Raw genomic sequence first — 12,141 nt, 5'->3', positions numbered from 1 at the left:
AGTCTTCCTTACCTAATAAGTAAGGGATAAACTTCTTAGTTAAGTATTCAAAATTCTGTTCGCTCTAATAATATAAGATTTTTTTAGCTAATAGGCTGCTATTCCACAGGGACCCTGTACTAACGGAACGTCTTTAATACTTGAATTCACTCCTCTCTGTAATACGTTCCACGTACCATAATAATGCTGTTAACCTCACCTACAATATAAATCCTCTCCATCTTTCAAGGCTCCACTCGTATAATTTTTCAGATCACTTCAGCAAAAGAGAGCATTCCCTTAATTGTATCTACTGTTCAAATGGCACTAGCATTTACTATTTTCTTTAGTAATTATTTGTTTCCTGTCTTATTCTCCCTTAAGACTAGATTAAACACCTGATGGACAAAGTGTCATAAGTCTTCTAACTTTCGAAATGCTTACCATGATGTATTCCACACAATTAAGCATATAATAATGATTTAATGTACAAATACAATATATAAAAAGTAAAAACAGAAAATTCAAATTCAAATACACAATATATTCAGCACTACAAAAGTTCTTTGGAGTACCAGAAAGATAAAATTAACTTAAAAAAAAAACACACCTAAAATCTCAATAAAATTTTGATGCTATTTTTACATTATTAGTTGAACAAAGTTTACAAGTATATACTCACCCATATTTTAAGTGCTCAGATTTATTAATTTTTCTGCTCTTAAGAATTAATCAAGCCCTAGCTGGTATGACTCTGTAGATAGAGCGACAGCCCATAGACCGAAGACTCCCAGGTTCAATTCCAGTCAAGGGCACATACTTCAGTTGCAGGCTCAATCCCTGGCCCTGGTCAGGGTGCATGCAGAAGGCAACCAATCCATATGTCCCTCTTACATTGATGTTTCTTTCCCTCTATCTCTCCCCCTCCTTTCCACTCTCTCTGAAAATCAATGAAACAATATCCACAGGTGTAAATTAAAAAAAAATTAATAAAAAATAATTATTAGGGGTAAGTTAATTATTCAGCCCTCCCCTTTCTCATTTTCATCTTTTCCCACCACTATCCTCACCCCAATACACACACACACACACACACACACACACATGCACACACTGTAGATTATTGTCTATGTAATATAGCCTGAAAAACACATTAGTTTTCTCTTTCAGATAAGGTCTATACATGGAAAAAGAACACACTATTAAATTATTAATGAATATTGTAGAGATTGCTACAATATTTTGAGAGAAATCATGTGGAATAAGATGTGTATTTTGCTTCACAATTGTTATGATCGAGCATTGTTAAAACAAAACATAACTATAGACATCATTTTCTGGGTTGATCTCTTGAGGAACATCTGGAATTGCTGGTGTCTCTGGTTCTTGTGCTTTTGGCTTTTCTTTCATTTCTGTAAAACCAAATAAAATATAAAAAGAAGTTCAATAAATGGATTTGGGACAACTGACTATCCATTTGAAGAAAAACAAAACTCTACCTCAGACCTTGCACAAAAAGAAATTATAGATGAATTAAAGATTTAAATATTAAAATACCATATATGTTGTAGAAATAATGGAATATTCCTATAATTTTTGGATCAAAAAGGCCTTTCTAAGCAGAACACAGACCGGATATGCTTTCTGGAAAAGATTGACACATTTGAACAACTAAAAACTAAAAATTTAAATGTCATACACAAGACAAAAAGCACTATAAACAAAGTTAAACCACAAGCAACAACTGGAAAAATATATACAACTAATATGTAGGCAAAAGTTTAAGAACTATTGTTTAAAGAAATTTTTAATCAGCCAAAGATAGATATCCCAAACTTAAAACAGAACAAGGATTCAAACAGGCAATTCTCAAAAGAAAAAGTTCAAATTCATAATAATTATTAAAGATGTCAAGTAGCATTAGTCATCAAAAAGGTGGCAATTACCTGAAACAGGTTTGGCTCAATGGAAAGGGCGTCGGCCTGCAGACTCAAGGGGCCCGGGTTCGATTCCAGTCAAGGGCATGTACTTGGGTTGCGGGCACATCCCCAGTGGGGGGTGTGCAGGAGGCAGCTGATCGATGTTACTCTCTCATCAATGTTTCTAACTTTCTATCCCTCTCCCTTCCTCTCTATAAAAAATCAATTTTATATATATTAATATATATATTAATATATATATATTTTTAAAGGTGGCAATTAAAACAACTAGTGGTTTAAAAAAAAAAACTAGCAGGTAGGCAAAGATTTTTAAAACGTTACTTGGAACCCTACTAACCCCATAGTTTTCTTGCACTATTAAAGAGAAAAAGTAAATCAACTATCAAAAGGATTTCTTTAGAAAACAAAATCCCTGGAGAAACTATGGTCTGACACTCAGCCCATTTTCTTTTTCTTGTTAATCCTCACCCAAGGATATTTTCCCATTGATTTTTAGAGAGAATGGAAAGGAGGGTGAGAGATAGAAACATTGACACTTCAGTTGGTTGTTTCCTGCATGTGCCCTGACCAGGGCCGGGAATTAAGATGCAACCAGTATGTGCCCTTGACTGGAATCGAACCCGGGACTCTTCACTTTGCAGGCTGACGCCCTATCTACTGAGCCAAACCGGCTAGGGCAGCCCATTTTCTTATAGTATAATCTACAGCACTGTACGAAGAGAATAGAAATTCCCAGCTATGTCCCTGAGGCTAGTCAAATTGAAGAAAGGTCACATTCTTTTCAAAATTCTATACTTAGGAGAAAGCTTTTCAGACAGATAATAAAATAGAAAGGGTTTTTGGTAAACATGATAAATCCTGGTAACAGGAATCATATTTTACACCTTTGTATCTTATTTAGTACTGTATGCTATGCATTTACTTGCCTTTTGCTTGCCATGAAATTTTAATATTCAAGAAAAACTTTATTCAAGTTTTCTTGTAAATCTAATATTTTATCTTTTAAAATATTTTGCACACACATTATCCTATATTGGCTTAATTTCTTTGACTGGCTAAAACTTCCTGAAATGGATAGCATGTATAAGCAACTACTATACACACTTATATTTTCAATTATTTTCTTTTAATTCTTTGAAAATGTGCCAGACAGCAGAAACCAGTTTGGCTCAATGGATAGAGTGTCGGTCTGCAGACTGAAATGTCCCAGGTTCGATTCCGGTCAAGAGCATGTACACTGGTTGCGGGCAAATCCCCGATGGGGGGTATGCAGGAGGCAGCTGGTCGATGTATCTCATCGATGTTTCTAACTCTCTATCCCTCTCCCTTCCTCTCTGTGAAAAATCAATAAAATATTTATTAAAAAAAGAAAGAAAATGTGCCAGACAGACATTGGTTAAATGAAAAACTAGCCAATGACATTAATGATACCCCTTGAGATGACTGTGGATAACCAAGGTCTGTTGAAGAAGGCTATAAATCACCACTCTGAGGTAGTTATAACTATTTGATGCTCTAATTATAAATGGAAACAGGTCATTGACTTGTCCCCTATAAACCACCCCTACCTCGAGAAAAAGTATAAACATCCGTAGTATCTTCCTGGTGTGCGTTAGGATCCTGGCCATGGGGCCCATCTACTTCTTGGGTAGGTTCAGGAAAGCATAATACAGGCACATTCTTATATATCTTAGTGGAGAGGTCTTCAGGCCCAGGTGTTTCTTTATGTATTTCGGGTGCACAGTCTTCAGGACCTTGTTTTTCTTGGTATATTTCAGATGCACAATCTTCAGGCTCAGGTGTTTTTTGGTAAATGTATATTTCAGATGGACATTCCTCATGAGCAGGTGTTTCTTGGATTGTCTTACAAGAGAGGGCTTTGGGCACAGAAATTTCTTCATAGGCTTTATGAGAAACATGTTCAGGTTCAACCCTTTCTTGGTATGCTTTTGTAGAAAGGTCCTTAGGCTCAGCTATTTCTTGTTGTATTTTAGGAGGAAAGCTTTCAGTCCCAGCTATTCCTTGACCTGGTTCAGTACTGTCTTCCTTGGGTTCAGCTCTTGTTTGGTGTGTTTCAAGAGTGTAACCTTTAGGCACTTCTGCTTTGGGGCATACTTCAAGAGAGCATCCTTCCATGCCAGCTGTGTCTTCATATGTTTTAGAAGGAAGGGCTTTGACTACAGATGTTTCTTGGCACATTTTAGGAGAGAGGTCTTCAGGTTCAGGGATATCATGGCACATTTTGGAAGAATGACCTTGAATTACAGCGATTTCTTGGCACATTTTAGGAGAGAGGTCTTCAGGTCCAGCCATATCATGGCACATTTTGGAAGAATGACCTTGAATTACAGCGATTTCTAAGCACAATTTAGGAGAGAGGTCTTCAGGCTCAGCAATATCTTGGCCTATTTCAGAAGGGTGGTTTTGAACTGTTGTTTCTTGGTACTCAGAAGAATTTTTCTGACATATAGTGCTTTCTTGACCTGTGGCAGGAAGTTTTTTCTCAGGTTCAGTTCTCTTTGGGGAGGCTACTGAAGGGAGAGCTTCAGTTACACTCCTAGGTGATTCGTTTTCTTTCTCTGTAGGTGCCAGTGCATTCTCCATCATTTCCTTTTCTAATTGTGACTGAGGCTCTACCTTTAGTTCTGTATTTTGGTGGTTCTTTCTGCCTCTTTGATTTCCTTTTCCCGTCTTCTGCCGCTTGTATTTTTTCTCTCTGTGGAGAGATCAGAATTAGCATCAACAACAGGGCTAAAGAATTCAGGTAAGTGGTTGGTAGTAACAGTCCAGGTATCCCACTGCCTTGTTTCACAACCTTTGAACAAGTCACTTAATCTCTCTGTGCTTCAACCTCCTTGTTTGCCAAATGAAGGAGCAGGGCTAGATGTACTCAATTGTCAGGAGAGGAATGTCCCTCAGGAACTTTGTGTCTCTCATGCCTTGCTCACCAGCAAGTGTAGTGTTTGTTTGAAAGCATATACTTAATTAGTTATGAAGATGTATAATTATGCTATAAGTGAATAGATTAGCATTCTGGTTTATACACTAGTCTCTTTGGGTTTAGTCTGTTTGAGTTAGTCCTGCTATGTCCCGGGTAAACTCATACATTTGTGTTTCTACATCCTCAGTCCAGACACTGTTCCTTGTCTCTGCAATCTGCAGGTGGGTGATGTATATGGCTTGTTTATCTAATACAGTGTCTTGAGCACTCGCTTCGGCACATATACTAAAATTGGACTGATACATAGAAGATTAGAAAAAAAAAGTCACAAAATATGTACACAGATAATAATTTAATTAAAAAAAATTAAAAAAAAGAAAAAAAAAAGTCAAATGAGATATACTGTAAGTTAGATCACATGCTGCAAAAAACATTTCTTGAGGTTAAAAAGCCTGGTGGAAAGGCATGAGTGGCCATGTCATGCTTACTGTGAAGTAATAGCTAGATTAAAGATCTAAAGATCAAAGCATGTACATGGAAATTGCAGCCAATGACAAATTGTTGGGTACTGCAAATATAACCAAATACAGATGGCTAATACAGATGGGCTCAGGGGGGAGAAAAAAGGTTATAAATAAACACTTCATCATTTTTCTAAACCCATTGAAATTCTGTCCTATGCTACCTGTTCCAAAGAGCCTTCTCTTACAAACCAGAGGGCTGAAATGCTCTCCCTGCTTAACACTCCTTTGTGATTTATTAGGAGGATCATGCTTAAGGCAAGGATCACAGGCTGCCTTAATCCATAGTTATTTCTGGAGAAACATTTAAAAAAATAAACTAGATATTCTCTAGTGATTAAACCAGTGTCTTTTATATCTTTGTAATGCTCATAGTTCCCTATATACCTTAAAAATGTATATATACTCTATTTTGTGTGTTTGAAAATTTTCATATTCAAAAAAATTTAAAGACTGCCTCACCAAAACAAGTTTAAAGTCATTATTAAAAGAGTATGTATGCAATAGGATGTCTAAATATTAAAAATAAATTAGAAGAAAAAGAAATCTAAAAATGGTGGTATGAAACCTCAACATTTTAAAATATAACTCCAAGTAACCAAGGTAACAAGGTAAATTTTAAAAAAATCCTTATTGTCAAGTTATCTAAATTATTCAGGAAACACTTTTTCCTAGATATTAAGTCCTAAATATTTTGTTATGTAGATCTCTAAATGAGGAAATCTGAGTAATATAAATGTCCCATATTCTTTCTGGTAGTTTTTAAAAAGATTATGTCATTTATCAGCTACGTGACTGTGGGCAAGTCACTTAACTGCTCTATGCCTTGATTTCTTCATAGATTAAATGGAATTGTAGAATCTCCCCAACCTCATGTGGTTGTTATAAGAATTGCATGTAATAACTTACTTTAATGAATTATCCAAATATAAAGTAGCACTCTTGTGTTCCTATAGGAAACTTATAGTGCTTCCCATGTGCCAGGCACTGTTTTAAGTAATTTCCTTATCTATATACATATAAAAGGCTGATGTGCAAAGTGTTCCTGCAGGAGTTTGACCAGGAGACTTGGCGTTCTATCGCTTGCTATGATGTGTGCTGACCACCAGGGGGCAGCACGGAATGAAGGAAGGCCCCAGCTGGCAGCTGGCAGCCAGGGAAGGGAGGTCCCAGTGGCAGCCAGAAGGTCCAGATTGGTCCTGATTGCTGGCCAGGCCTAGGGACCCTACCCATGCACGAATTTCGTGCACCGACCTCAAGTTCTTATATAAGGAATAATGATTTCACATCAACTTTTGAAGTGGATACTATTATCTCCATTTTGCAAATGACAGAACTGAGGCCCAGAAAGAGGGAGTAAATAGTCCAAGATCAAATGCCCAGGAAGCAGGGGAGCCAGGCTTCTAATCTCATCATGGCTTTAATGGCCAGGCTCTTAGTCATTGCACCTGCTGCTTCTCTCTGGAACTGCTCGCAGGCGTCTTCAAACTACGGCCCGCGGGCCACATGCGGCCCGCAGAGGAGTCTGATCCGGCCCGCCAGGTTTTTTGGGCAGTGAGCGCAGCCGAGGTGTTACAGTAGGAATTAGTAGTTCATATAGTCCAGCCCTCCAGCTCTCTGAGGGACCGTGATCTGGCCCCCACTTTAAAAAGTTTGAGGACGCCTGCTAAGACTTCACTGTGTGGCGTGCTGGCAGTGAAGAACTGTGTCACCAGAGCAAGAACAGCCAGCTGCTAAGAGTTCACCAAGGTGTCATGTACTTCAGTGACTTCCTCAGCCTTGGCTCCCCAGTGCAACAAGCACAGAAACCCAATTCTACCAGCATATTAAAACTAGCTCCTTTTCTCAGGGGCAGAGCTCATCAACCAGCTCAAATAGACTGGTATGTAAACCCACAGGCCTATTTTCTAAAATATATATTTTATTGATTTTTTTTTTACAGAGAGGAAGAGAGAGGGATAGAGAGTGAGAAACATCGATGAGAGAGAAAGATTTATCAGCTGGCTCCTGCACACCTTCTGAGGATGTGCCTGCAACCAAGGTACCTGCCCTTGACCAGAATCAAACCTGGAACCCTTCAGGCCCAAGGCCAACGCTCTATCCACTGAGCCAAACTGGTTAGGGCCCAAAGACCCATTTTTAAATGAACAGTAAGAAGTGCAAAGTCACACAGCAAAGAATATTTGGGCTGATAAATGAATGCACTCTTTCTCTGTAGCAAGTACTTGAGAAGCCAATTAATGATTAGAAGGTTGCTGGGCAAATATAGAATTCGGAGAGCTAATTGGATACTCTTCAACAGAGTCACCTGCCAGAGGACCCAAGTATAGATGTTTCTGCTAAAAAATAATAAACATATTCCTAGAAAATTTCACTTTCTGAAAAATCATGCACTAAAAGTAATGGGAGAAAATGAGCTGGGCCAAATGACTCCAAACCTATGCAACTTTTTCAACACTAGCAGAAACAATAATTGGTACTTGAAGTAATATGGATAGTCCAGACAGGTAGGTAACCATGACTGGAGGCTGCCTCAGGGGATAATAAAAATGCCCACAAACAACCATGTAAATGCAGGTTTGCAGGTGCTGAGATTATGCAAATAAGGGCGGCACTTTGAGCTAGGGAGGTTGTCATTAATTTGAGCATAGGAGGAAGTGCAACCTGCTACCCTTCTCTTGGGGAACAGCCCTGGATGCAGTCTGAAAAGGATCCTGCCTAAATAGCAGCTATAATAAAGGCTTTTTCCTTTCCTTCTAGTCCCAATATTCTGGCTCCTTTGACTAGGAAAAATCATGAATCAACACAACTTCCATATTATACTGACAACATTCTCCTATTTACCGGTCGTATATGCAGTATTGTAGCAGAAAAGACAAATGCCCTTTTTTAAGACTAGTGCTTAGATCAATGGTTCTCAACTGGAGGCTGTTTTGTTCCCTCTCCACCTGCCCCAGGAGACATTTGACATGACATTTTTGGGGAGAAAAGAGGATTGCTATGGGCCAGATGTTTCTAAACATCCTCAAGCGCAAGACAGCCTCTCACACTAAGAAGTATCCTGCCCACAGTGTCAATAGTGCCAAGGGATAAAAATCCTGGCTTCAACAGATGCTGTGCTCCTTGGCTCCTTGGTCTCCTATTTTCCATCTCGAAGCTAGAAATGTCCTTTTACAATCATATTCTAAATGGATGCTGTTTGATGCTGCCTAATTTATAATCATGTTCTCGTACTCCCTCCCTGGGATGACAGGTGACTTAGATGGGAGATTTAAGAACTCCCAAACTATCTTGTCACATCACTCATTTACCGTGTTTTGGTTTCCTTCCTAGAGAATTAATCACTCTATAAGGATTACTAAGGAAGCTTGGAGAACAAGCTAAGAGATTTCTTCAGTGGTGTCCCTTGCTCCCAAAAACAAAATTCTTCTGTGTTTATATTACCAGAGTGGTTGTGCACCAGGCCTCTGGACAGCATAATTCGATTGCCTGGTGTTTTAACTTAAGGAGATGGGAGATAAAATTCTATTCTTACCACATTATCAGCTGTATGACTTTATACAAGAGATTTAACCCACTGGACACTTGGTTTCCTTTTTTTTTTTTTTTTTGTAAATAGGGATAACAGCTCCTGATTTACAGGATAGTGGGAATGATAAAATATAGTGTGTGAAAGTGCTCAGCAGTACTTGGCACATAGCATTTGCTGGACAAATATCAGCTTCTTGCCCAGCTGGTGGATTGAGCATCGCACCAAGAGGTCACTGGTTTGATTCTCAATCAGGGCACATGCCCGGGTTCGGAGCTCGATCCCCAGTTGGGGACATACAAGAAATAGCTGATTAATGTTTCTCTCTCATTGATGTTTCTAACTCCCTTTCCCTTTCCCTCTCTATCTAAAAATCAATATAAACGTATTAAAATATATATATATATATATATATATATATATATATATCTCAGCTTCTTTTTCCCTTGTAAGGATACCATACCCAAACTGCCATTGTGACGTTTGCTTTTCTTGTGCTTCAGCTTTTCTTTTCCTGAGCTGCTCTCTGTTTCGCAAACTCCAAGTTCCAATCACTTCTGTAAGATCAAAATGAAAGTTATAGGAGATAGCAACAAATTCTGACATTTATCAGCAAGACTTCTATGGCAAAGGACTCTATGCTGGGTGTCTACTTCTTTCCTAGCTTTTTGAGGACAAGGACTCCACCTTATTTATCCTCATACTTCTAAAGAATGCCTAGGATCAAACAGTAAACCTTTTAAAATGAAAAGGTCAGTTTTTGTATGTAACTGTGCTACCAACCTATTAATTTCTTCAAAATATTTTTCACGTATACATGTAAAAGAAAAAAATCAGCCATGTTCTTCCACCTTTAACATTATAACCTTTTTTTCATTTTATTCCTCATTCCCATCTAACTCCTATGTTATATAAAATTGTAATGAGACTATACCACAATTTTATCACTTATTAACCAAAAATTATATCAGATTGTTTTCCATGATCTGGTCTTCATAATTATAACTTTAATGACTACATGATTCTTAATCAGTTGATGTGTTCTCATTTACCCAGTCTTTCTACTTGTGTTGAACATTTAGGTTGTTGCCAATTATTTTTTTGCCATTGTAAATAAAGCTATAATGAACATACTCATGCACACAGCTCTCTTTTTTCCTTTGGATTTTTTCCATAGGATGATGTTTCTCTAAGTTCCTTAGAATATTAAAGGTATCATTAAAAAAAAAAAAAAAAAAGGTTCTGGTGCTATCCAAGTTTGAGAAACATCAATGGGTCGTTGATGTAGAATTTCTTAGAACCTGTGGAGTTAACAGCAAATTTGCACTGGGAACCCCCCCCAAAAAAGAGTGTAGGAATCTAGGAGTTCATCAAAACGTCAAAGGGGCCCAAGGCACGAAAACATTAAAAACACTGCCTCAAGGCCTAAATTCTGCAAAACATTTTGAGAAACGCTGTGTTAGGATAGGCCCAATGAGTAAACTTAGTAAACCAAAAGAATAAGGACTACAGTTCCTGCTACCTATTGCTATAAACTTCCCAAAAGTTTTACCAAATTTACATACCATAGATACACATGGGGTATGTACTTGTTTAACCACAACCATCCAGTATTGGGTATTTTCACTATCTTTCATTTAAATGTATTTCTTATTAATAATTTACTTATTATTTCCTTGTGTTTCTCTGGCTTATTAGAATCCTAGCACTAGAAGGTGCCTCATGAAGATTACAACCCCTCCTCCCACCTGTAGTTATATGAATGTACTCAATCATGCCCCTTTTCTGCCAGATCCATAAAAAAGGGGAAAACAATCATAGCCCCAATTCTTCCCAAAAGCTACAACCTCTTTCATTACCTGGAACGTAGTTTTCTTGGTGAGAATCACATGTCTGATGCAGTGCCAAACGAGGTTGGTTCTTTCCCAAATCCATCTTGCTGCAATACCTTCCTGCTACTATTTGGTCCGACTTCCTCAAGCTGCCTTTTTAAAAAATTTCAAAAGCAATTAACATCTAAAACACACACACACACAAGTTCACTTGTCACTTGACTTCCCGCCTAAAAGTTTTATCTGGTTGAACCACAGCTGCTGGCTACTTCTATTTTCTTTATCACAGTGCACAGGTGTGAGTAGGGGTCATGGCTGCTGCTCTGTCCCCACCCTCTAGCACAGTTGCTAACTATACAGGAGCCCACAGCCCCAGTCTGGCATGGCACACACAGCCTTTGGTACAGCAGCCACTTGGTTCTGTATACCAACAAGTAATGTTCTGTTTTACAGAGGGGGTGGCATAGGTAGAACACTAGGATCTCACCAGATCCATGTCCTAGAGCAAGTCACCCAACCATTTCTATAGTTCTCTTTCCTTATTTGTAAAGTGGGTAAAAATAATTCCTGACTTGTGCACCTCACACAGTTTTTGTGAAAGTGAAAATAATAAATGAAAATTATGAAGAGTGCCAAAATACTTGTGAAATTAATCTTACATTGTTTTTTCCCATGTGACATTTTTTTTAACCTTAATCTGTTGCAAATTAATGTAAACTCTTGCTGTATGTGCTGTTATAGAATTAGATTAATAGGCGTAAAGACCTAAAATAGGACAAACAATCCAATTTAAAAAAATGGGCAAAGGACCTAAATACTAGCAGACACTTTTCTTTTTTTCTTTTTTCTTTTTTTTTTTTTAATATATTTTATTGATTTTATACAGAGAGGAAGGGAGAGAGATAGAGAGTTAGAAACATCGATGAGAGAGTCATCGATCAGTTGCCTCTTGCACACCCCCTACTGGGGATATGCCCACAACCAAGGTACATGCCCTTGACCGGAATCGAACCCGGGTCCCTTCAGTCCCCAAGCCGACGCTCTATCCATTGAGCTAAACCGGTCTCGGCTAGCAGAGACTTTTCGAAAGAGGACATACAGAAGGCCAAGAGATATATGAAAACATGCTCAAAGTCACTAATCATCTGAGAGATGCAAATGCAAATCAAAATGACAATGAGGTACCATCTCACACCTATCATCAACAAATCAAACAACAAGTGCTGGCGAGAATGCAGGGACACACACACACACACACACACACACACACACACCCTTGTGCATTGCTGGTGGGAATGCAGGCTGATGCAGCCCTGTGGAGAACAGTATTAGTATAGAGTTTCCTCTAAAAAATTAAAAATGGAATTCCCATTTGAACCAGTAATCCCACTTCTAGGAA

The 12,141-nt window shown here is 38.3% G+C and overlaps 1 protein-coding gene across 4 annotated transcripts in view; it reads right to left on the bottom strand.

The window, feature by feature from the left end:
- Positions 1-442: 442 nt before the first annotated feature.
- Positions 443-12,141, bottom strand: part of HEMGN (hemogen) — a 43,168-nt gene continuing 31,469 nt past the window's right edge. For 3 of the 4 annotated variants that reach the window (XM_036433233.2, XM_036433237.2, XM_045579967.1), the window contains 4 exons: positions 10,770-10,895; positions 9,374-9,467; positions 3,488-4,635; positions 443-1,391 (listed from right to left, as the gene is read on the bottom strand). In XM_036433233.2, the coding sequence (XP_036289126.1) occupies positions 1,285-1,391; positions 3,488-4,635; positions 9,374-9,467; positions 10,770-10,845 (1,425 nt within the window). In that variant the 5' untranslated portion in view covers positions 10,846-10,895 and the 3' untranslated portion in view covers positions 443-1,284. Of the gene's footprint in view, positions 1,392-3,487; positions 4,636-9,373; positions 9,468-10,769; positions 11,466-12,141 lie in introns of those variants that run through there. The other variant, XM_045579968.1, reaches the window with a different exon arrangement.

Source organism: Pipistrellus kuhlii, unplaced genomic scaffold (assembly GCF_014108245.1).
Source record: "Pipistrellus kuhlii isolate mPipKuh1 unplaced genomic scaffold, mPipKuh1.p scaffold_m20_p_12, whole genome shotgun sequence".
Classification (NCBI taxonomy): Eukaryota; Metazoa; Chordata; class Mammalia; order Chiroptera; family Vespertilionidae; genus Pipistrellus; species Pipistrellus kuhlii.
The sequence above is the reverse complement of the archived record's forward strand: the minus strand, read 5'-3'. Positions and strand labels throughout refer to the sequence as shown.